This window comes from Xyrauchen texanus, chromosome 10 (assembly GCF_025860055.1).
Source record: "Xyrauchen texanus isolate HMW12.3.18 chromosome 10, RBS_HiC_50CHRs, whole genome shotgun sequence".
NCBI classification, from domain to species: Eukaryota; Metazoa; Chordata; class Actinopteri; order Cypriniformes; family Catostomidae; genus Xyrauchen; species Xyrauchen texanus.
This window is the reverse complement of record NC_068285.1, coordinates 18714332-18741138: the sequence shown is the minus strand read 5'-3', so window position 1 is coordinate 18741138 and position 26807 is coordinate 18714332. Positions and strand designations below refer to the sequence as shown.

The 26807-nt window shown below is 38.5% G+C and overlaps 1 protein-coding gene across 2 annotated transcripts; it reads right to left on the bottom strand.

Annotated features, from left to right (window-relative positions):
- Positions 1-422: 422 nt before the first annotated feature.
- tbc1d5 (TBC1 domain family, member 5) lies at positions 423-25530 on the bottom strand. Of its 2 annotated transcripts, none has more exons than XM_052136511.1 (23): positions 25440-25530; positions 18449-18516; positions 18157-18253; positions 16948-16993; positions 16716-16824; positions 16513-16602; positions 16353-16427; positions 16105-16172; positions 13854-13956; positions 13586-13674; positions 12724-12774; positions 12515-12584; positions 12270-12442; positions 10243-10385; positions 9687-9793; positions 7430-7515; positions 6554-6843; positions 6086-6148; positions 5145-5353; positions 4919-5015; positions 4754-4833; positions 2851-3141; positions 423-2734 (listed from the first exon to the last, which is right to left on the bottom strand). In XM_052136511.1, exons 3-23 carry the CDS (start codon positions 18248-18250, stop codon positions 2495-2497), a joined length of 2574 nt encoding a protein of 857 aa, XP_051992471.1. In that variant the 5' UTR covers positions 18251-18253; positions 18449-18516; positions 25440-25530; the 3' UTR covers positions 423-2494. The 2 variants fall into 2 exon arrangements, with proteins under 2 accessions (XP_051992471.1, XP_051992472.1); XM_052136512.1 differs by lacking the exon at positions 25440-25530 and adding an exon at positions 25336-25396.
- Positions 25531-26807: the final 1277 nt, after the last annotated feature.

Here is a 26807-nt window from a genome sequence, read left to right as displayed (position 1 = left end):
CCATTCCTTAAAGGGATAGTTCGCCCAAAAATGAAAATTCTCTCATAATTTACTCACCCCCATGCCATTCCAGATGTGTAAGACCTTCTTTCTTCTGCAGAGCACAAACAAAGACTTTTTGGAGGAATATCTCAGCTCTGTTGGTCCATTCAATGCATGTGAATGGTGGCCACCTTAAAAGTAATCCATATCACTCCAGTGGTTTAATCCATGTCTCTGAAGCTATATTATAGGTGTGGGTGAGAAATATAACCACCCTTTACCATCACGCATCCACAGCGCCAACCAATGCACAGAGATGTAATGGCAAGATTTAGGTGAGAGAAGCTGTTTCACACAGGAAAATCAATTTGCAATATCCAAGTAGTGTTTTTACCAGCTGAATATTAAAAAGCTGAACGAGTACTCAATTAAGTCAAGTTTTTTATTTGTATAGCGCTTTTCACAACACACATCGTTTCAAAGCAGCTTTACAGAAGATCAGACATTAACAGACGATAAAACTGTAATGTCTATAATGTCGATGAGTCATGAGTCAAAAATATGATTGTGTATTGTATTTAAAGCTAGGTAATGAAATAATAATTGTATTAATAACCCCAGTGGGCAAGCCGGAGGCGACTGTGGCAAGGAACACAAAATTCCTAAGATGTTGGTTAATGGAGAAAAATAACCTAGGAAGAAACCAGACTCACTGTGGGGTCAGTTCCCCTCTGGCTAACATCATGAATATAATGCCAATACTACTTATGCATAGTGCACGCAGGGATGGATTACTGACTGGGACAATGAGGCCAGTGCTCAGGGGCCCTTGACTTACCGGAGGTGCCCTGGTCTTTAAGGCTGGCCGATCTAGTTTGGTGATTGCCCCTGCTTGAAAACCCTTTTGGGCATGAACAACGAACCCCTTTGTGTGGAGGGGGGGCCCTTGGAGATAACTGGCCCCAGGGACTTTGCAAGTCATAATCCATCCCCGAGTGCAAGTCATGGTTTAAAATTATTAAACTAAGTAAGTGTTAAGGGTCAGTGTTGAAACAAAGATTTTTTTTATGAACTGTAAGATTAATGACTTTGAAGTCCATCCTGTATTAACTGCAGAAGTTCACATAGATGCAATTGTCCTTGTTAGTTGGCAAATTTGTAGTCCATGTATTCCATTTCAAGAGTGTAGTCCATCATTAGACCGAGGAGATGAAGGCAGAGATCAGTAAGGAACGTCGCAGTTCAACCTGGCCGGTAATTTCGGTGAGGTCTATCCTAAGTCCAAGGTTCAGGCAATGGCATATGAAGTGTCCCATGTCTTATGGTTGGAGTTGGCATCAGTTCATCCTCTGAAGTCCATCGTAATAGACTGAAGTGATGTTTGGCTGGCACCGGCTGCATTTAGTCATCATCACACAGTGACACGTGGAGTCCAACACGAAGCAGGAATGGAGCTGGATCCAGCCGGTTCTGGTGACCTCAGGATAGGAGTCACGAGGTTGAGACAGGGAAACGAATAAAAAAAACATTATCTGGAGGAAAGGAAAATGGCTAAAAAGAAACATCTCGGCACGCTAGAGCTTTGGATTAGGCAAGAGTAATGCTTTTTATTCATCCAGAGTTAATAGGATATCAGGATTAGAACATCCCTCGTGTTATGTGCAAAACAATACACAGTTACCACGGGAATCGAGACTAAATGAGACTACTTACACCATCAGAGAAACACTAGAACATAATTTTACATATAACTGGCTTAAAAATAAATGACAAATATGAAAAAGAAATACATAATTTAACAAATGCCTATGTTGTGGCCTATGGACTAAAATCTCAATCTAAAAAGAAAATAAACAAAAATGGAAAAAGGACAACTATTCAGGCACAGGTTCATGAACAATCAATGATGAATGAGTGAATGAGAAAGAGAGGATCAGTCCATGTTGATGATAAATAAGCTGCTCTCTCCTGCTGGATTAAGCATTTATCAGTGTCTCATCCTTATCGCTACAGTCAGTACTCTGAGAAAAGTAGGGAGAAAAAGTAAAGCAGAATACAGCTTTTGTCTGAGGCAGAGAGTGTCTATTAATAAAAATACTTCACAGGATATTGATCTAGGAGAAAAAAAGACTATTAGGGTTTCAACCTAAAAGGCAATGAGAAGGCCAAAACTTCAGCAATTAGGGCATTTTCAAGGAAAATTACAGTATGAAGAATTTGACTAAACTGAGGCAGTTTTTATGGCTTTAGATTATAGATTTAATTAACAGAACAATAGGTTTGAGTTTAGGGCACACAGAAAGGAGCAGTTTTGACTAAGGATGCACTTAGAACATAAATACACAGTCAAAGGTCAGAGATTTTGGAAATATGTGGTTTAGGGTTTCAGTATCAGGGCATAGGTGCACATAAGGCAATCAGCATTCATGTGTGCAAACAGCCAGCAAAGTTTTCCCCCTACAGGATTGAAGTGTTGAAGATGGGTAAAGTCATGTTTAGGGGGAGTCAAGGTTCAAAAGTCAGTAGGATTAACTATAGTGAAGTCAGAGTCTTTGCTGTGAGTGCTGCTATCATCTGGACTAGAAGACCCAGATGTGGCTCCCATCAAGGGGTCTCGGAAATCCGCCTTAATTAGGCCTCGCACATGCTTGAAGGGTGGAGCTGTGGTGGTCAAGCTTTGTTCCACACTCTCGGCTGGTTCTCCATCCTGCAAGACCAGGATGTAGTCGTCCCAGTTTCTCAGCTCAGCAGCCTAAGACAATGAAAAACAATTTTGCAATTGGTTTATACATGTGTACATACAATTAAAATACTTTCCATGTGAAGTATTCTTTCAACAATGCTTTTTACTGTATAATCATCTCAAACCTGTGGCTTTTGTATTGTGGTGAAACTCTCAGTGGTCAAGACCTTCTCGTCCTCTCGTTCTTTCTCTTCTACCATGTCTCCTTCCTGGAGGTTGTAGCGCTGTGGAGCATTTTGTAGACTGTTTGTAGAATCAGTTGTGTTTGTAGACAAGCCATCTGGATCAGTCTGGTTCTTTAGTGTGCTGTACTGAGAAGAGCAGTAGTGATCATCAGCTATAGTGATCTCTTCATTCTCCTCTGACTCAAGCTGGCTCTGGTTGAATCGAAGAGACCCCTTCAGGATGTCCTTAATCTTGAAACAGAAATGGGTATAGAGAAACCTCTAATTATATTTGTAAATGAAGCTTTCAGTGTGTTACATTTGTATTTACTTTTTCTCATATACAGTATATATATTAGGAACATTGTACAATCAGCCAGGTATCATAGCAAAATAATCCCAAACAGGGTTTTCAGGATCATACTTTGTGATAATGAACGGCTGAATGTACAGCATTCCACTTTTAACATTGTTTTTCCCCCAAAATAAATCAATAGTGAACATGAAACAGGTTTATAAAGGTTTATAAAATTAGTTTGTCTATAAAAAAAAGTGATGGGATGTTTAAAGGAGACCTATTATGCCCCATTTTACAAGATGTAATATAAGTCTCAGGTGTCCCCAGAATGTGTCTGTGAAGTTTCAGCTCAAAATACCCCACGGATCATTTATTATACCATGTTGTAAATGCCTCTTTTTGAGTGGAATCAAAGTCTCTTTAAAGGGGACCCATTATGCAAAATGCACTTTTACATGGTGTTTGTACATAAACGTGAGTCAGCAGTGTGTGTGCAACCACCCTACAATAATAAAAGTCCACCCACTTCTCTTTCATATATTCCTATTAATCAAAAACACAGTGGGTCAAAATGAACGGTTTTCGTTTCTGCTCTAACGTGATGTCACTAAAGAGCAGGCCTCGCCCATGACTGTTGACAGACTCCCCCCTATTATCATAGATCCTCCCCCGAGTGATCTACACACAGTCCGCCATTTTTTCCGTGCTGGAGCAAATACAGTGAGAAGAATAATGTCTCAGCTTCATAAACATCATAAGTGTTCTGTTGTTGCTGTAAAAGTGAACATAAGAGTCTTCATGTACTCCCAGCATCAGAGCCACTGAAGACACAGTGGACAAGTTTTGTTTTTGAAGGACATTTGCCCCAAAACATAAAAAAATGTGTGTATGTTTTGCAATGGCCGGGAACAGAGCTATATAGAGCTCTTCAAGTTGTAGTCCAAAAATAACTATAATTTGAGCCATGGTTTCCCCTCAGGATTTTCCAATGGGTTTTTATGAGGGCAGTTTGGGATTTATAACTAAAAAAGTCTTAGGTAAACATTACTCAAAGATAATTTGATGTTTTCTCCTACAACTTAAATTACAAGCAATCATACAGTAAATGTGAATTCTGAAGCCGCCTTCAAAAATCACGTCTGAGGTATCACTGGGTGTAATTTATGTTTCAGAACGAAATGTCCAAGTTTCTTTAAGTAACATTTACCACAGATCTTATTTTACTATAAATTGAAAAACCCAATAATAAAACCCATAGGAAATTCCACGGGGAACCAAAGACTCCAATGCTAATTCTCTTCCAGGTTGACTGCAAACTGATGTCACAGCTCTAATGCTTAAAAACTGTGATACAAGAGATATTGTATGAAACTAGTACAGCTGTTGAAAACCAGGTGCATGGGACAATGGTCACTTATACAGTTTAGCAATTATTACACAAAAACATTGGCCACAGAATGCCAAGACTGAACAAATAAAAATTAAGTATTCCAGAGAGCTGTGTAATACATAGAACTATTTAGACCCAATGCATTCATTTTGGCAAAAAAGACACACAATTCATACCTGTTTGAGTCCAGCAAGTGACACCAGTACTTCATCTTCCTTCTCCAGATGCTCCTGCAGTATCACATCTTGAATTTTGCCTGTTCAGTCAATCAATCACAAAGCACAATCATTCAATTTCTATCGCCATTGTTTCTATTGCACAGACACAGTTTACTGACTCACCTATGTGCATATTCATCATCTTGGCACAGAATTTACTCATGGCCTCTAGATCGTTAATTTGACCCTGTAAGAACGACACCTGGGCTTCCAGCTCCTCCTATGCAATAATACAAACACACACACACACACGCAGGGCCAATAAAACACAAAGAATACAGGTGCTAAAAAGTTTTATCCTGGAAATAATTAAGCTGAGTGAAAACTGATGGTGAAATATTCTGCTCACCGTGTCTTTCTTGTTTATAGATTTACTGTGGGACCGTGAACGACTGAGAATAAAGAAAGAGTCTTTCTTCGTGGCAGAGGACGGTGGAGGGGATGTGCTGGACTCTCGCCCCCCAGACACAGGAAGAGGAGGGGAAGACATTGCATGGTCCCGCCCACCAGATAAACTCTCAATGCTGGGGGAGGAGCTAATAGTCCTGGAGGTGTGGCCTGTAATGTAGACAACAAAGAACAGCAACAAAAGTCATTATCAGACAGAGACCAGGATAAATGGAGAGGTGACTTCTAAAACACTGCACACAAGCACAGATAAATGAAAATTATTAGGACAACATAGTACCACAAAGCTGTAAACACACAATTGTACAGTGCACAGTAAATCGCAGAAGAACAATACCATAAAAACACCAGTATTTCACTTCAAGCTAACTAACAGGAAGAGGACAACGGGAAAATGCCCACACCCCCCCCAAAAAAAAGGTTAAGTAGATAAAAACATTACACTGTATAAACTTAATGCTTATAGTAGGGGATGCAAAAAAAGGAAATGCAAAAAGAGCTTAAACTATGGAACAAGTGGATTCAGAACAAATACCAAAGTATTTTATCAACACGGTCTGTGTCTGAAAGCAAAAAGATGCATTGAAAAAGGCTTTCCTTAGTATAGATGTGTTAATGTGTCTGAGAGCATCAATGTGAGAGTAAAAAATCATTTTGCGTAAAACTGGCTTTACTCTCTGCCCCCTGGTGGCAAAAAGTAGCATCATTCATAAATGCATGAATTCACATTAGACACACATGCATGGATTACACTGATTACAAAGTAGACACATCAAAGTCAGTTAAAGTGTGTACCATCACATGCACAGGAAAATATCGAATGCATTTACACAGCACACATGCACACTCCGTTGCTGATATTGTTGTCATGGTAGCGGTTACCTTGGGTATCAGAGTGAATCTGGGCTGGGAGAGATATCTGAGAACCGCCACAAGGACCAACGTCTAACAAACAAACACAAATATTCTGTCACTTGTACCTATGCTTAAGCCCATGCAGCATACAATAATCCATGTATGTTTAAGCATTATAGGGACAGTTCACCTAATTTAGGCACCTTTACATTGTCCAAAACCCCTATGACATTCTTTTTTCCGCGGAAAACAGAAGATGTTAGGCAGAATGTTAACCTCAGTCACCATTCACTGTCATATTCAGCCTAAAATCTTCTTTTGAATTCCACGGATGAAAAAGTCTTATAAGTGTTCAACAGCGTGAATAACTGATGACAGAATTTTTATTTTTGAGTGAACTTTAATAAGTAGGAACATTTATTCTAACGTCTAACAACATGGTTAGCAATGCAACACCAATCTAGAGGTGAAAAGGGTGTGTGTATATACACTCACCTTTGCTCAGGTGCACAGGCATGCTCTCTGACTTCAGCAGTCGGTGCTGATGCTGCATTTGAGGGTGTGGTTGAGATTGCATATGTGTGTTTGAGGGGGCGGTGCAAGACAGAGGCTCAGCCAATGGATGTGGCACTGGAGCTTGTGCGGGCGGGGCTGTTATCACTTCACTGTTAATTGGTGAGATCCCGCTGGGCCCAACTCCCATCGGAGCGATAAGCTTTCGGCCAAAATTGAGAAGAGAACTGGACACTTTATTAATGTTGAGAGGTGCTGCTTTAGTGCTTGCCCTAGAGGGAGTGAAAAATGATATACCACTGTAATGGTAAAACTCTTGTCTAATCCTAGGAAGAATAGGTCTCTGCGGAACAATAATGGGCATTTCTCAATCTGTGGGCGTTTTCAAATCAGAATGGGCTTTTTCAACTATCCAATGAAAGTACGGCATCTCAGTGTAATAGGCAAAATGTGGTGAAAAACACCCATCCCCATTTGAAAACGCCCACTGATTGTGAAACACATATTTTTGTTCTGCAGAGACACAAGTCTCAATCCAAATGCTGAAAGATGTTTAATGTCTCCTTTACAAAGTGTAGGGAGCCAATTAAACAACACAATTTTGTGTCCATCTGCGTAAATATGTTCTAGACGGTCATTTTTTGACCGTTGTGCCACGGCGCTGTTTTTCAGCTTGTTGCACAGGTGCGCTAAATTTTAAATACGGTGTCATAGAACTTAAAACATCGAGCGTTAGTTTCCATTTGTTGCTGCACACCTAGCTTTATTTTAGTGCAAGAATGCATTTGATCTGAACAGCCCCTAACACACTCAACAAGATGAATAGAAGTAATGTACAAACACAAATTAAAAGCATACCGAGTCTTGTTGACCAGGTCAGCCCCACGTGTTTTGTAGTAGTCAAGGTTCTGCTGGAACTGATAGTTCACTGGCCGAGGATTATTCTAAGTTTACACAAAAAAAACTGTTAAATGATACCTGTATGAAAATGCAGATCTGGGACCAGTTATGTGTGGAACATACACAAGTAAAGATTTTGATCTTCAAAACTTTGTGATCTGCGTAAATGCTAGAAATGAGTTTTATAAATAAATATAAATAGTACTACATATTAATTTCTTATGTATCAAATGGATGAGTTTCAAGGAAACTCCATCAATTCTGTTCAAAAGCATTGCAGGTGGGATACAAAAAGATAGTTTAGATTATTTTTGGTCACTAAATAATTCCCATACTTGTTATTTCATAGTTTTGATGGCTTCGCCATTATTCAAAAAAAATGCAAAATAGTAATAAAGAATGAGTAGGTGCGTCCAAGCTTTTGACAGGTGGTGTAAATTTAGCAGCCACATTGACTCTCAGTTACTGTATTTATGCAAATGACTTGCAAAGCTGGTATTTGAGTCAATGTTTGAAGTGTTCAAAGCTGGCCATACAAAAGATCCATTCACATTTAGGACTAAGTCTTGTATGTAAGACCAAATAACTGATTCAATATCAGAAGCAAATGTTCTTCTTTTAATATTGAATGAGGCTTATAAAGGGTTAGTTCACCAAAAATGAAAATTCTCATTATTTAATCACCCTCATGATATCCCAGGTGTGCATGACATTCTTTATACAGCAGAACACATTTGAAGAAAAACAGCTAAATATCTTAGCTCAGTTAATTTAGTGTCTTCAAGCGACAAGATTGCTTTTGGTGCGAAAAAGATAAATATTTAAGAACTTTTAAACTATAATGCTTCACATCCGGTCAGCAGCGGTATGCACGTGTGACGCAATCATGTTGGCATGTTTGTGCTAGAACTGACGCAGGTACGACACCTGGAGGAGCAGCGCAGTTTACAATGGTGTAAGAGGAACACTGTACAGAAGCCTAGTTGGTTTTGGTTTAGATCTGTATTTGTATCAGTTTCTTTACTCACAATGGTGCGTTTGTGTGGTTTTCCTATATATCTCGAAGAACTTGAGATTATGTCTGTAACATGGCAACACGAATATGTCACACGAGAGACCGTGTGAACTCAGCCCTCTCGTGAAGCTTACCGAAAATTATGGTTTATATTTATATAGATTTTTTACACACCAAAAGCAATCATATATCTTTAGAAGACATTTATTTAACCGCTAGAGTCGTATGGATGAGATTTATGCTGATTGTCTGTGACTTTTGGAGCTTCAAAAAGGTCTGGTCAACATCCACTTGCATTTTAAGGACCTACAGAGCTGAGATTTCTTTCTATTTTTCTTCAAATGTGTTCTGCTGAAGATAAAAAGTCATACATATCTGCGATATCATGAGGGTGAGTAAATGAGATAATTAAAATATTTGGGCGAACTCTCTTATTAAATTGTGTCTGGGACACTGGGGCTTATGTGAAACAATTCCAGAAGGAATACCAGTGAAAAGTTCAAACTCCATTGTCATTTAAGGTGCTCTCTCACTCTCTTAACTGTGTCATTCTCCATCTCTCACATTCTGACTCTTTAACAGAGTAAACACTAGCGTGTCTTGACAGACTGACTATGCTCTGGCTAACTCTGTCAAACATTTAAGCACCTATTCAAAGCAAATGAGCACAGAGACAATCACTACATTTTTGAACAGACACCACTTAGCATACTTATAAAGTAACACCCAAAATATTTGGACACTTATGCCACACTTAATGTATGAATTTCAATGCATTATTAGATATCGAAACACAAAGTAGCATTTATAAACAGATTATGCAAAACCTTATCTCAGAACTAATATTACTACCCATTTTTCCAATCTCTTTTAACTAAGAGTCCCAAGCTGATTTTTAGTGGAAGTATACTGTCAATTACCCTCAAGTTCACAGAGATGTCCTAACATATTCCAATAATGTATGCCAAACAGAACATTTCTTATGTTAAAACTTTATGTTTGCTTGAAAAGTGTGCTTGTGCTAACTTTCTTCAAAATGAATTCCACTTGGTTTGATATTATGTTATCTAAAGCAATGACATTACATATAAGTATAGGTAAAGTGCCCAAACACTTTTTTGGGGCCATATCTTCATACCACACTGTAATGGATTAAACTATACAAAAAAGGTCAATATAGAAGACGAGGTATGACCATACCTTAGGGTCTCTGAGGAATAGTGATTTTAGCAGAAGTGAGTGGATGTCTCCTATAGGAGGATAGTGCATCAGGAGACCAAGACATGTCTGGAAGTTACTTGCGATCACTACGACAGGGATGACACAGTAACAGTTACAGCACATTCAAATGTACCTATACACTGATCAAGTTCTTCTAGAGCTCTTTGTTCTTGTGTTTTATATCTCCTTCAGTGAACATGTTACAGATGAAGATACTTTATTCTAAATGCCAGCAAGCACAAGCCAGCTCATCTGCATATCAATAGCTGTTTTGGGCCACATTGATGTGATAAGACTGGACACAGTGAAAGCCGTTTACGTTTTAACTAACCCCAGTGAAAGTTCATGAGTGGCCAGTAGCCAGCAACACCTCTAAGCCCCCAGCTGTAATATCTTTTAGTGGAGCTCAATACCCATAGAGTTTAGGCTGAGGCCATGGTCTAATAATTTTATTCAGCCCTGGAGAGGATTATCTTAATTATATTTGGTGTGTTTGTTGGAAACGAAATAGAGAAAATAAAAGAAACCAACTCACATGCATCTCTGATGTACAGAAGCATAGCAACGAACACATAGTCCACCAGGTCCAAGGTGATGCTGTCAGCAAAGAGGGCATCCCAGACGACCAGTAGATCCTGCAGAGGAAACTCCCGCCCAAACAGTAATCGAACCCAGCGTCTACACAAACAAAAACAGAGAACTTGTAGACACATTCCTCAGTTTGAAAAAGAATGCAAAATGTTGTATAGTTATCCACTTAAGTTTATGGGGTGTACATCAACGTGAATAAATGTTAGAAATTAGGGCTGTCGGGGGCCTGGGTAGCTCAGCTAGTATTGACGTTGACTACCACCCCTGGAGTCACGAGTTCTAATCCAGGGTGTGCCGTGTGACTCCACCCAGGTCTCCTAAGCAACCGAATTGGCCCGGTTGCTATGGAGGGTAGAGTCACATGGGGTAACCTCCTCGTGGTCGCTATTAGTGGTTCTCATTCTCAATGGGGCGCATGTTAAATGGTGCGTGGATCGCAGAATGTAGCATGGGCCTGCACGTGCGGAGTCTCCATGGTGTTATGTACAACGAGCCTCGTGATAAGATGCGCAGATTGACGGTCTCAGAAGCAGAGGCAACTGAGACTTGTCCTCCGCCACCCAAATTGAGGAGAGTAACAACGCCACCACGAGGACCTACTTAATAGTGAGAATTGGGCACTCCAAATTGGGAGAAAAGGGGAAAAAAAAAATACTAATAATACAAAATTAGGGCTGTCAATCGTTTAAAATTTTTATACGATTTAATTACATGCCAATCAATCAATCGCAATTAATCTCTTAATCACATATGTGTGTATATATTTGCTTAGAAAGGCCCTCAAATAACAAGAATGCAATATACAGCGATTCAATATTTATATTTATTTTTAAATCATTATAAATATATTTCATATTAGGACAATTCTTCAAAACAATAACCAAAATTACAATTACAGCTGTCGCAATTATATAATCGTACTGTGCTACCATTGCTCCAAAATTATCTATTTACAAACATGTGTTTTGGGCTGTCAGAGGCGCTTAATTAGTCTAAAGACATATCCGTAATGCTCATCATCGAAATTATACTGTGTAATTTATTGAAAATGTGAATAACACCATGTCATGCAATTAAACAAATAATTAATTTCAGGAACGCAGTTCTCAGCTTCTTTTGATACATGGCCCACATAACGAATATGGCATGCAGCTGCCCCAAACAAAATAAGTATTTTTCTAATAATCAAAATGAATGTTCATAATTACAATATCAAAAGAAAATAATTGGCAATTATGATTTTTGTCATAATTGTGCAGCCCTATTATATATTATAAATAGAAAAATTCAGATACTTTAAATGCATTACATTATTGTGGCAGATGAGTTAAGCATTAATTCAAAAAGTGTCTTTAGAAGGCAATATATTATTTCCATATGATTAAACATAAGACTAACATTGGCCTACAGTCCACAGCAATCCATTCAGCAATTTAATTCATCAATCTGTTCCAGACAGATTTATAACAAGGTCTTTTCTGAGGACAGGTCAATGTACATGTGCGTCAGATGGACGCTTTTGGAGCTTCTCACTTTGGATATGTCATATACACAGCATTTTTAGGTCACTGTGTCAGGTTAAATTGGGTTTGATACAGCTGGAGATTCACATACTGCCCCCTGCTAAAAGCATGCTCAGAAGGTAGAAATATTCCTTAATACGGTCTGGGGAAATAAATAACTGCATTATTTTTTGTATAGTTAATCACACTGAATTGAACGCATTAAATAAACAGTCTTTTACAATGTTATTACAATTATTACACAGTTTCGAAAGTGTAGCCAAAAACACAACCATTATACGAGTTGGCATGAGATTCGTGTGACAGAATCGCTAACCAACCTGATATATACAATCTTTCAACTCATGACCATGCAACTTTTGCATAGAGTGCCAGAATATTCCTTTAATCCTAAATTGACCATATGCACTACTGACTACAGTCGGGAAATCTATTCATAAACACTCACATGCCGTAGATCTGGGGAGCTATCTCTAGTCTGTTGAGATGCATGTACAGTTCAATGTCATGTTTCTTTAGTAGCTGGTCCTGAATTCGGTTGACTTTGGTCACTATGGCAACAGAGGGGCCGGAGTCCTGCGGTCTTGCAAAGGGGATGCTGGTTAGCATTTCCTCTTTACCCTGAAATAATTAATGTTCATAAATAAGTTGCCCCACAATGATAGCAAATAATAAAGTATAATTACAGTTTACCTTTCTGACTTCCCGCTCAAAACTACTGAACCAGGGTTCTGCGGTCTCCATGAGCTGAGAAAACATAGCACTGTGGAGATATTTGGAGAGAGAAAGACAGACAGGAAGGCATGACAGATTGAGCAATTTGTTTAGGGAATGTCCAGTAAATTGAGACCAATTTCATTTTACAAGTCATTCAGTGTGACAATACATAGTTGGGTACTCACTAAGCATCATACTCATGAAATTTAGGATCAAGAAGGACTTTCATCTCTTCACTGCAAAACAAGATTAGCACAGCAATGATAAAAAAAAAAAATATACAGATGTAGTACAGTCTGTTCAACATGTCGTACTATCAATAGTTCACCCAAAAATGAACATCGTCATCAATTTACTCATCCCTCACCCTCATGTTGCTCCAAACCGGTTTATAATTCTTTCTTCTGTGGAACACAAAAGATATTTTGAAAAATGTCTCGTGTTTGTTTTTTTATTTGTCCACACAATGAACGTCAATGGGGTCCAATATTGTTTTGGACCCAATTGACTTTCATTGCATGGACAGAAACCAGTTGAAACATTCTTCGAAATGTGTTATTTTGTGTTCCGCAGAAGTAATAAATACAGGTTTGGAGCGACATTAAGGGTGAGTTAACTATCCTTTTATGTCCAAGATACCCATATACATAACATACATATTGAACTAATTGTATTTCTACCCCTCACACCCTTGTTTTTGATCGTGTCAAATTAAATGTCATCTTCACTGGCTAAGTTTTAGCGTGAATTTTACTGAATAAACAGATGCACCACTCTCTACCTTTTTTATATTTTCTAGTCAACACTGCAGAACCATTTAAAATTAAATACTGGCGGCAAAAAGGGATAAAAATGCTGAAAATAAATGTGGAAATGGTGAGCAGATCTAAGTACTAAACTATACACTTTGCTTCTGTATATTTATACATTTTAACCTAAAATCTTGATGTCGATAAAAAGTCCATATACTCCTTATTTGTCAACTACCCCACTATTAACAGAGTGACAGTATAACAGCAAGACATGTCTGTGGTAAATAGGTCAGACCTGGGATTGGCCGTCTCACTGGCATGCTGAAATGCCTGGTGATCACAATGAAGAACAAACACAATAGGAGCCAATAACTCATGCATGCCCTGTAGAAGAGACAGAGAGAAAGATGAATGGGGAAAATTAGAGGGCAAACTATTCATATTCCTATGATTTATTAAAAAATGCATTCATAGTTTGGCACAATAACACACAGAGATTTGACTCAGCCAGTCCGACGGGTTATCTTGTGTGCGGTGGTATTTGTCAGAAAATGTGTATAAACCTGTTTGTATAATAGTTGCTCGTTCTCTCTTGCATAGCAGAAGAGAATATCAGTCAGCTTCGTCCTAACATCCTCTTCCTGGAAGTACAGCATCTCTGGAAACCTGCATATAGGCAATGAGAAAGATTTACAGGTGCCCCCAAAAGTCTTTGTACACTTAAACCACACAAATACACTCAGTGAAAACTTCATTAGGTACACATGTATGCCTACATCTTTATGCGATTATCTAATCAGCCAATCGTGTGGCAGCAGTGCATTGCATAAAATCAAGCAGATACGGGTCAGGAGCTTCAGTTAATGTTCACATTCACCATCAGAATGGGGAGAAAATGTGATCTCTAGAGTAAACTCTAAAGACTGTTGCACGTGAAAATCCCAGGGGTTCAGGAGTTATAAAAATACTCAAACCAGCCCATCAGGCACCAACAATCATGCCATGGTCAAAATCACTGAGATCACATTTTTTTCCCCATTATGATTGTTGAAGTGAAAATTAACTGAAGCTCCTGACCTGCATCTGCATGATTTTTTTGCACTGCAGCCACACGATTGGCTGATTAGATCATATGATTAAGTACAGCCATGGTCAAAAGTATTGGCAGTGACATACATTTTGTGTTTCGCAGTGAAATTTCACTGTTTTTTTGGCCCTGTGTTCTTGTTAGCAATGGTTACCTCTAAAGAAAGACATGCAGCCATCATCGCTTTGCATCAAAATTGCCTCACATGCAAGGAAACTGCAGCAAAGAATATTGCACCTGACAGAAACATTTACCGGATCATCAAGAACTTCAAGGAGAGAGGTTCAACTGCAGTGTAGAAGGCTTCAGTAAGTACCAGAGTGTCCAGCAAGTGCCAGGACAGTCTCCTCCTGAGGAGTCAGCTATGGAATCGTGTCACCACCAGTGCAGAGCTTGCTCAATATTGGCAGCAGGTTGGTGTGAGTGCATCTGCACGCACAGTGAGGTGAAGACTTTTGGACAATGGCCTGGTGTCAAGAAGGGCAGCAAAGAAGCCACTTCTCTCTAAGAAAAACATCAAGGACAGACTAAAATTCTGCAGGATGTACAAGGATTGGACAGCAGAAGAATGGTACAAAGTTATTTTCTCTGATGAAGCCCAAGTCCGACTGTTTGGAACATCTGGAAAATCGATAGTCCGGAGAAGAAAAGGTGAACGATATCATGAGTCCTGTGTCGTGCCAACAATGAAGCATCCTGAGACCATCCATATGTGGGGTTGCTTTTCATCCAAGGGAGTGGGCTCTCTCACAATTCTGCTCAAAAACACTGCCTTGAATAAAGAATGGTATCAAAAAGTCCAGCAAGAGCAACTTCTCCCAATGATCCAGGAGTAATTTGGTGATGATCTGTGCATTTTCCAGCATGATGGAGCCCCATGTCACAAGGCAAGACTGATAATGAAGTGGCTCAAAGATAATTACATTGAAATTTTGGATCCATGGCCAGGCAAATCCCCAGATATTAATCCCATAGAGAACCTGTGGTCAATCCTCAAAAAGGAGAGTGGACAAGCAGAAGCTTCGAGCACTAAGTCAAGAACGCATCACCATCAGTCATGATTTGGCCCAGAAGCTGATGTCCAGCATGCCAGAGTGAATTGTAGAGGTTATGAAGAACAAGGGTCAACACTGTAAATATTGACTCTTTGCATATATTGAGTGTTTTTGACACTAAAAGCCTTTAAAACTTATGAAACGCTTATCATTGTTTTCCAGTATACCATAGAAACATGTGAATAAATTATCTACAAATACTGAAGCAGCAAACTTTGCCACACTCAAAATGTAAATCACTGCCAATACTTTTGGCCATGGCAGTAGGTGTATTAAAGTGGTTACTGAACGTATGCATGAATGTCTTTGCATTATATAACAACATATTAACGCAGCAGCATTTTTTCAAGTAAAACATTTCACAAAGTTAGGTTTCACATGATAATACAGTAGGGTAGGCATGTTGTTCAAAATAAATACCAAAGTATTTGAGCACTTCTGGTTATCTGACTTTGTAGAACAAGTCAATAGTTCTTATGAGAACTACACAAGGCATGTGCACCAGTGTGAAAGGTCTAGCATCATTTGTTTGTAGATGCAGCTTGGCTTGATATTGTGTTGTGAACACAATTAAATACTTTTATAAATTTTTAAGAGTGACTTAAGTGCCGAAAAGTTTCCAAATACTTTCGGGGGCCAGTGTATACATGTGTAGGCGATTCAGACACTTACGTTCGTAACACATCCTGTTTGATCATCCCCCTTAGCTCCTTATCCTGAAAGAACTTATTCCATAGACTCTGACAGAGAGAGAGAGAGAGAGAGAGAGAGAGAGAGAGAGAGAGAGAGAGAGAGAGAGAGAGAGAGAGTGCAAAGAGAAACAGAGAGAGAAAAGCAAAGGTTGAGATGTCAATCCAATAGTGAGGAACACATCCAGGTATTCCCTTGTTTAACTGAATTGTATTTGGATGTTCTCTCACCCCCTCATCCTGTGAGAGTGGGTTGTTCACCATCAGGTCCTGTTGGCCAGCAGCTTTGCGAGGGTTAGTAATGTGCTGCAGGTCAAGACAGACTCATGATTTTAACCTCAAAATCCATTGAACATGTAAAACCTCTGACACATTCAGATGCACACAATACCATCTCTTTGATCTTCTCATACTGTGCTCGGAGCTCCTTGGTTCTGATGATCCATTGACTCTTATCTTCAGGCAGGACGTCCAGATAAATCTGGAATCAATATACAGTCGAATTAGGATATCAATGCTTTCAAACATGAAATAGTTTATGCATCACATATGTTTTAGTTATTAGACATAAACATTGTGGCTACACGCCTTTACCTTCCAGCATACACTGCGAAATCGGCTGCTCCGTAATCGTCCATTAATGCCTGCCTGCCTGATCCAAGACAGGTAGTTACTGTTCTGGAACAAGTCATCCCATTCCTTTCTGTAAGCAACATGTAAAAAAAAAAAGGCTGTAAGATTGAAATAAACCACTCCATATACAGTAGATTCAAATGCATTATGACCTTCGAGGCCATCAGAATAATGAATACATTATTTGAGAGACCTGTATGTCTGAAATGTTGACTCGGTAGCACTATCTAGCGATCCTCCTGAAAATAAACCAAAAAAAAAGACAAAATGACAGAAGAAACAATGAAATTAGAAGTGATGATCTAAACAACACTGGAATCAAATGTAATCATAAATCTGTATAAACTACAAATCTAGGCCTGTCACAATTATTACACAATCTTCTGATCGAGAAGAGAGAGAGATCATCTCTCTGATCATTGCAAACTTTGAAATTCCAATGAAATATTGCCATTGAAGCATACATGAATTTTTATGGGACTACAACAGAAATACTGTGAAATATGTATTTTATATATCATTTCTGGTTAGAAGACCTAAGACCACCTCTGGTGTGTGAATGTTAATGTATCCTTTTTGGTCACACATTAAAGTTAAAGCTTAAGTGAACAAGAAAATATATATTAAAATTATTGTTTATCAAAACAAACTTTGTTGACTTGAAATCTAGAGTTCTGGATATATCTGCAACTATTCTATGCATGTTGTACTCCCACATCCGATTTGAATGAAATGCAGATACCAGAGTTCCTGAGATGGGAGGAGTCCAAAACTTTCAACATGGTGGAGGAGAGTTTGGTTTCTGTTTTGAATGACAGGTTTTATTAATTTATCTAAATACAACTAATTGTTAAGGCTTGCAGTTTTGGTCATATACATTTTTGTATATCAGCAACCATTTGATGCATTTTGCACAGTGTTACACTGTGAAAATAGCTTGTATTTGACCAAAATACCATTAACTTCAGTAGGCTAACTGAGCAATATGTATTATGCTGTCAAAATAAGTTCCTTAATATGAAAATAAGTTCCTTCATATGTATGAATTAACCTGGCATCCACCATGTTTCCTGTTATTTCCGACAGTAAAGGACGTCAGAAAATAGAGTCAGAAAAGTCTAAAGGTCTGTGCCAAGTTGCTATAAGTTATTTTATATCCCACAAAGCAACTACTATGTGTGTGTGATCTCATATTGTAAGCAATTTCTCTGCCAAGCCCTTATATGGTTCCCAATGTTAATTAGTCCTGACGAATATTGAAAGGCTGACAGCATGTTTACTTACAATTCTCTAAAACTCACAGCTGTCACCCTCCATCTCTGTCTCTCCGTTAACCTGGTTTATATTGGGACAAATCTGGGAAACTCTAAAGGTCTACATTAAATGTAAATGGGCCTCTTACCTCTGTTTTTGTTGTAGTTCTGTAGAGGGTCATAACCAGTCTCTTGTTCGTCCTGCTGCAGCGGATGTTGCGTCTCGAAATTTGGGTGCTGCATGTCCTGTGAAGCCAAAGAGAAAAGTGATTAAGACTGTGATTTCAGCATACACACACCACAAAGAGATGAAGGACTGAAGCAACAACAGAAGAAACCAGAGAAGAGAGACAGGAACTCTAACCCACTAACTGAAAGGTGAATGCTTTTATTAGGCTATATGTTTAAGTGTATCTAAATAGGTAACCTTTGGATACTCACTGTTACACTTGCCTGGTTCTCCTCATAGGTCTGATCACAGTGGAGACAACAGTCCACTAACCATTAATCTGACAACAAACAACCACAAATGAATTATTTAACAGTATTCACTGAGACATACTAGAACATATAATTCCAGTAATTTAATTTCTGTGGGTTTTTTTTGCTTCAGGTGAACCATGTTTAAGTTTTACACCATGTCCAAGTTCTCCCAAAAAGGTTCAATGCCTCAATTTTACAGCAAGTAATGTGTCTGTTCACAATGAAAGAGAAAATACTGCATCAGAATATACTGAATATGATCTCACAGTGTTACACAACCATATTCATGTTGAACATATTCTGTTTGCTTGGATTAATGTTAAAATTAGTCATTTTAGTGGACAGCAAATTGTAGCTAAAGGAAGATTCTGGGTTTAATATAAGTTGACATCAATCAACAGCATTTGTGGCATAAAGTTGACAACCACAAAAAATAATTCTGACCTCTTTTCTAAAACATTGAATCCTGCCTTTAAACCCTAAAATTGGCCCCATTCCCTTCCATTGAAAGTGCCTAAATTTTCAGGATGAGTAATATATATATATATATAATTACATTTTTGTGGTAATCAATATTATGCCATAAATGGTATTAATTGAGCCCAACTTGTATAGAATCCCAAATATTACTTTTAAGTAAAAGTTTAGTTTCTAATTCAGACGCAGAGTACAAGTCTATTTTAGAGTACCGGGAAGCATGTTTCCAAAAATCCCTACTGGAGTTAAAAATGTGCATACTACAACCACAGGATGATGATATATTAGGACCATTTCCTCAAGACTAATATGCAAAAATGTGTAGGTGTGTCTCAATTTCAAAATCGCACACATCTGCACTATTCAACAGCATTTTGTAGTGTAAGCAGTGCAAGTAGTATGTTTGTACTGAAAATGCAACAAAAAGAAGTATACTACATGTACCCAGATGATGTACTACTTCGATTGAAAAAAGAAGAAAAAGTCTGGAATGCTGGACACTTGATGCACTCAATGGTCATGGCTTGTCCTTTTTAGCGGAAGTTAATGCTGGCCAGACAACAGTTGTAATTAATGGTGTACGTCTCCAAGATAGCTTAAGCTGATCTTAGAGACCATTGCCGCCAATGGTTTCTACGATCTACTTTGGCTTAAAATGCTATTGGGAAATGCAGCCTGTATGCGTTTCAAATTTACCTTTGTCAGGTGAAACACAGCGAGTGCTTCGGTGTAGTAAAAAAAAAAAAAAAAAAAAACATTAGTACTACACTTTGAAAATTGAGTACATAGTGTATATTTTTAGTGCATAGTGTGCATCATTTGGGACACAGCTTAGCATTTATTTACCTGTAAAACCAGCCATGCTAACATAGGTGCGCGCACACATGCCTAATCATGTGCAAAATATGTTTGAAACATGCAAACAACACAATCTTGACTACAATAAAAAGGCTAACAAAGGGCTCTCATTTGACCGGTTTAATATGTGAGATGGTTGTTCCTCTGCTCTGATTGTGTGTAAGCAAACACACTGGCAGTGCCAAGCACTGTTTGGAATTGATTCATAGGCAAAAAGGACAACAACAATGCAAGTCTCACAATAGAAAGCCAGACAACTATAATGTGACAGTATTATGGAAAACCAGCCAGCCTGTCCATTGTTTTCTATTTTAAGCCTAAACCAATTGTTCTTTTTTTAATAAGGTAGTTTTTTGTTGTCAACACAAACAATTCAAGCCAATGTCCTTTATTAATTATGCAGATAAACTAATAAACACTGATCTAATATCTCAGCACACCAACAATGCCCATGCAGCACATACATAATAAATGACAGTGGTTTATTGGCAATCTTGTAACCAAATTATGCTCGAAAAATGTCCTTTGGAGGTGGGGTGGCAGTGGCACCACAACAATATACAATGACAATCACTATAGGTTTTAAGTGAACAAAATTATCCAAATAAATGATAATGATTACAAACTGTTATGTCTGAAGTATTACCAGCCATTGCCACTTTTTTAATCTACTTGAATACGGAAACAACCAGCCTGATTACATTTGTTACAGTGGGGATTCTCAGGATCCTTTGCAGTGAAGTGCAGTGAAGTGCAGTGAAGAAAATTAACATAATGCCCCAGAGACAACTAGACGAATGATTAAGTCAAACCACACACATATACACTCACCTAAAGGATTATTAGGAACACCTGTTCAATTTCTCATTAATGCAATTATCTAAATCAACCAATTACACGGCAGTTGCTTCAATGCATTTAGGGGTGTGGTCCTGGTCAAGAAAATCTCCTGAAATCCAAACTTAATGTCAGAATGGGAAAGAAAGGTGATTTAAGCAATTTTGAGCGTGGCATGGTTGTTGGTGCCAGACGGGCCGGTCTGAGTATTTCACAATCTGCTCAGTTACTGGGATTTTCACGCACAACCATTTCTAGGGTTTACAAAGAATGGTGTGAAAAGGGAAAAACATCCAGTATGCGGCAGTCCTGTGGGTGAAAATGCCTTGTTGATGCTAGAGGTCAGAGGAGAATGGGCCGACTGATTCAAGCTGATAGAAGAGGAACTTTGCCTGAAATAACCACTCGTTACAACCGAGGTATGCAGCAAAGCATTTGTGAAGCCACAACACGCACAACCTTGAGGCAGATGGGCTACAACAGCAGAAGACCCCACCGGGTACCACTCATCTCCACTACAAATAGGAAAAAGAGGCTACAATTTGCAAGAGCTCCCCAAAATTGGACAGTTGAAGACTGGAAAAATGTTGCCTGGTCTGATGAGTCTCGATTTCTGTTGAGACATTCAGATGGTAGAGTCAGAATTTGGCGTAAACAGAATGAGAACATGGATCCATCATGCCTTGTTACCACTGTGCAGGCTGGTGGTGGTGGTGTAATGGTGTGGGGTTGTTTTCTTGGCACACTTTAGGCCTCTTAGTGCCAATTGGGAATTGTTTAAATGCCACGGCCTACCTGAGCATTGTTTCTGACCATGTCCATCCCTTTATGGCCACCATGTACCCATCCTCTGATGGCTACTTCCAGCAGGATAATGCACCATGTCACAAAGCTCGAATCATTTCAAATTGGTTTCTTGAACATGACAATGAGTTCACTGTACTAAAATGGCCCCCACAGTCACCAGATCTCAACCCAATAGAGCATCTTTGGGATGTGGTGGAACGGGAGCTTCATGCCCTGGATGTGCATCCCACAAATCTCCATCAACTGCAAGATGCTATCCTATCAATATGGGCCAACATTTCTAAAGAATGCTTTCAGCACCTTGTTGAATCAATGCCACATAGAATTAAGGCAGTTCTGAAGGCGAAAGGGGGTCAAACACAGTATTACTATGGTGTTCCTAATAATCCTTTACGTGAGTGTATATAATAATTAAATTAAGCTAAATAAAAAAATTATAATGAAATTGACCAACTTGGTACCATATACACAAAGGAATTCAACACACAGATCATCACAAAAAATTATATTATGATGTAAAAACAAGTAAAAATAAATAGCCTTCTATAACTAGCAAGTAACTTTATGGACAAATGTGGTTAAATTGTGGAAGTATGAAGTTTCACTATGTAACTGAACTATTTGGTTGATTTAGCATAAAACCTTTGCTTAATGTTCAGCCTGTTTTACGATAGATACACTGCCTCTACTGCTACAGCTTCAGGCTAACGGCAGCACTGATGCAATCAATCCTAAAATAAATCCTTGCATATTTGATTCCACACAGCATGCATGCATTAACCGCTGAATCAAATAATTGTGGTGGTGGGAGAAATTACTCAGATTCAGATGCAGGACCAACTTTCAGTGCTTGTGTATCCATACAGACACACTAATGCATACATGCATAACCAAAGAGAAAATCCTGTTTGGAATTAGCCATGAGAACAGAGAGGATCATCCAGTATATCACAGAAAAGATCATCAGTTTATATTCTGTTGTCACCCTGACATCTGGCTGCAGGTTTTCAGTGGAATGTCCAGCTGGGGGCGCCAGAAGCGAGTAAAATGGTGTCATATTCAGAGGAGGTTTTAAAGTGAATTTTAGGTATGTTTGTAAAACATACCTCCCTAATGTAAAACTTTTGCCTAAGTGTTTTAAAATATAAACTAAACATTAAACAAATACATCCGTACCTTGTCAATGCCTTAACCTATCATTAGTGTTTTCAAATGCAGAAGCAATATGAAAAAAAATTCTGAACTAACCACATAATTTGTGCCGCTTCTAGAACGGCCCATATTCGCTTGTAGTCCCACTGCTAATTAATACAATAGTCTCTAATACAAGCATTAAAATGTATCATTTAAAAAAAAAAAAATTGCATTAGAGTAAGTGTAGCGATATAATAAAATAGCAGGGTCTGAGTAACAGAGAAAAACAAGTATTCATTAAGTCAAATTCAGCCATTAAAGTTGTGATATAAGTGAACGTGAATAAAACAGTTGTTGTAGCACCTCTGTTCATTTCACCTGGAAACTACAAGGAATTGTACCTGGAGACACATATAACATGTATTGTATATAGAAAAAATTATTATGTAAAGTCACGTTTTTATTATGAGACCAGGTTGCACAAGTGTGCTCCCTACCTGCTTTCAGATAGCTAAAAATAAAATAAAAAAATCACTAAACTCTAGAAGATACCCATAAGTGATTTGTGTTCTGTGTTCATAGTAGAATCAAGCATGAATCTGCGTTTCCAACAGGAGAGTGTGACTAACAGGACTAGTGAGGTGAATTGTTTAATGTGCTTATTTCTGATTACAGATTGAACTGTAGTTATCTCATAAAGAGAATGCATGTGTAAGTAAGATAATGAAATGAGGAACTGAAAAACAACTGCAGAGAATTACTGAAACAGAAACCTGTCCGAAATCAGAATAAGGCAACAAAACAAACATGCCTTTCCGAAATAATCTCACAACTGCAACAAGGTGAAATAGCCATTTAAAGAACTACAAATGCAAATAGAAATCTAATTTAGACTATTAAAATTCACTAAATAATCTGCTCAACATTTAAAAGTTTCATCAGATAGAAAATAGCTCAGAAAAGCTACATTTCAGTAGCTATGTTTCCATACAAGTTGCAAATTCAATGCATACAAAATATTGCAAGACAATGTGCAAATAAAGCTGCCTTTCCATCCCATGTGTTCAAAAGGACAAAATCATGGTTAGTCCAGACATGAATTAATTATTCAGTCACATACATTTTTTGATGCGCATCTTGTATTCCTAATAAATTAAATAGGAGTTTATTCAGTGAATGCGTTTCCATCATAGTTTATGTGCATTTCTTCTTATCAAATAAAAAAAATGTATCCACCTCAATCGAGCATATACATTTTTATGTGCATCTTTGCGTTTTCATCCAGCTTATTAAGTGTGTGGATGTAGCACACAGTAGCAGAAACCCGATGAGGAGAGTTACAGAAGCTGGCTAGGCGTAAACCTGTTAAACACACTCACATGCCTTCACTTCATCAGCCAATTAGAGAGCAGGACTCCTGCACCAATGACATGACTCCCACGAATTCTAAAAGCTTACTGTGTGAACTCAAAAATCCAGCATTATGAAACACTATGTTAGTGCAGTAAACTGCTTAGTCACAATAATACAGGAGTACTAAATTATCAATAGCATGTGCACACATGTCCCAAAATCAATGTACATCATATACTGTACATGCGACTGCACATAAAGACAACCACATAAACACGCTCCCTCAAACAAGTTTCTATATCATCGTGGATGAATTTCTGTTTTTAAACAACTTCGACATTCCCAAATTCTTCCAAATCATAGAACTGTTTTCTACTATTACTGAGCTTTAAAAAGTTACTATTCAGTGTTGCACAAGTTGAGATTAATCTAGCAAGCTTTCTCCAAACATAAATCGACTAAACCTCATGAGGTAATTGAAATCGGACATGGTTTGTATACATTAGACACTCCAGCATGACAGATGCCGAATTCTTATGTCACACCAAGTGTGTGTGAATGTGTGCTACAGGCTGATCTTGTGATGGCAGTGCAAGTTATGTTCTGTTATTCACACTCTGAGCCCTCAGATCCAAAGCTAACTTCCCAAGTAAGATCATAATGTCAAAACATTTAACCAAAAACATAAAAGGGTGCAGAACCATTAAAAGGCACCAAAAAAAAAAACTTTGCTGCAAATGTGAAAGTTACCTAATCAGAACTAATGATGCATGACATATCAGTATTGGCCAATCTTAATAGTCTTTTAGGTTATCTATCTTTTTTATTATACCTTTATTATGATGTTTTGATAACTACTTTTACTGCATGGATTTTTGCGTTTAATGCGGAACAGTATTAGATTTACAATCTTGGACATCATATCAGTTATCTACCGTAGTAACAAAAGAAAGAGAGAGAGAGAGAGCGAGAGCGAGAGAATCAGCAAAAATGCAATCCCTGCATCAGAACTCGATGTAGAGAAATGTACATCACAAATATAACATCATCTTCCCTAAAGTCATGCGATACAATTAAGAAAAAGAAAGAATAGAGCGGATGGAAGACATTAAACTTTTTATGTAGACAAGACAACCATCCATTACATAATCAAACATAATTTGAGATTTACAGGCACCCTAATATCTGTAATAAAACGACTACAAGCCAAACTCAAATGCTTCTTATAATAACTGTATATCTTTGTCGACAGAACTTAGTGTTTGGGTTTAACATTATGAAAATCATATTTGATAAAAGTATAATACTTATTGATGAATATTCTGAGCGTAAAGGCCTTATGGGTCTGGCAGCTCCACACTTCCGATATGAATCCTTACATCACATTTCGCACTTGACGTCGCTAGATTCAGATTTGAAGAGCACGCGGACAGTCGTAAAATGCAGTCTTATTACAGAAAAGGGAAACTGCCGCATATTTTACCTGCAAAGCTTCAAGCGGGTCTGCCCATTCTGTGCCGAGCTGTCTGCATGTAAACACGCTCGCGCGAGTCAGGCGGATGTGCCGCTGAACAGCTGATCAAGCACGTGACTCCGGACGGGAAGTCCTGCCGCGCGAGCCAATAAAGATAACAGGCACGGGACATATGCAGCGGATGGGGGAGATATTTTATCATTATATATATACCGAAAGTCAGAAATAACCCTTTTAATACAAGAAGTGAAGTGATAGCGTACATTCTAAAAAAAATCCCAAAACGTACCGCGGGGCTAAATGGTACATTTTTGGTATAATTATACTGAATAAAGGGCGTAGATTCCAGGGGGTGTGGGGAAGAGGTGCCCCCTGGAAAAAGAAAGTACAACCCCCCAATTATTTATACCATGATCAATGGAAATATGTAAATGCTTCATCCTTTTACCATGGTACAATGTCCAAAAACATGATAATACTATGGTACGTTTTGTGATGACCAAAGACCAGAGGGTCAACTATTAACAGTGCTTCAAGGTAATCAAAGAATGGCACTTTATATCAGGGCCATAGCAAAGTATTCTGGGCACCCTGACTCTATATGGGTCAGGACCCCTTTCCTAAAAATATACAGTTTAGAATTTGTTGTAGGCCCCTAGAATCGTTACCAACTTTCACCCCACTAGCTACGGCCCTGCTTGATATTGCCACATAAAATTAAAAAAAGTGTGCCTTAATCAAAAACATGGCAAAACCAGTAATTTTTTTTTGGTGTTCCCTGTATGATAAACACAGAAATGGCTGTCGATCAACAGTTAAGATTCCTTATAACAATTTGATTTTTATAAAAACATTGTTATGAATCTCTTGTGAGATTTTATCCATCACTGAAGATCAATAAGCATTATATTTTTTATAGGCACCTATCCTTCTTTTCAGGGCCACAATTTAATCGGTAAATTAAATCTCTCAAAGAAAGAGCATCACGGGCGCCTGGGTATATCTGCAAGTATTGACGTTTACTACCACTCCTGGAGTCACGAGTTATAATCCAGGGTGTGCTGAGTGACTCCAGCAAGGTCTCCTAAGCAACCAAATTGGCCCGGTTGCTAGGGAAGGTAGAGTCACATGGGGTAACCTCGTGGTCACGATTAGGGGTTCTCGCTCTCAATGGGGCACGTGGTAAGTTGTGTGTGGATCGCAGAGAATAGCACGATTGCCTCCACATGCTGCGAGTCTCCGTGGTGTCATGCACAATGAGCCACGCGATAAGATGCGCAGATTGACGGTCTCAGAAGCGGAGGCAACTGAGACTTGTCCTCCACCCGAATTGAGGTGAGGAACCACACCACCACTAGGACCTACTTAGCAGTGAGA

Bases quoted from the DNA above. Each gene is read 5' to 3' on its own strand.
- tbc1d5 (XM_052136511.1), bottom strand. From the start codon at position 18,250: ATGCAGCACCCAAATTTCGAGACGCAACATCCGCTGCAGCAGGACGAA. The intron at 13,675-13,853 runs GTTTATACACAT...TCTCTTCTACAG, and splicing joins AGCAACTATTATACAAACAG to GGCATGCATGAGTTATTGGC. The intron at 6,149-6,553 runs GTGAGTGTATAT...TTTGTTTGTTAG, and splicing joins GCCTGTGCACCTGAGCAAAG to ACGTTGGTCCTTGTGGCGGT.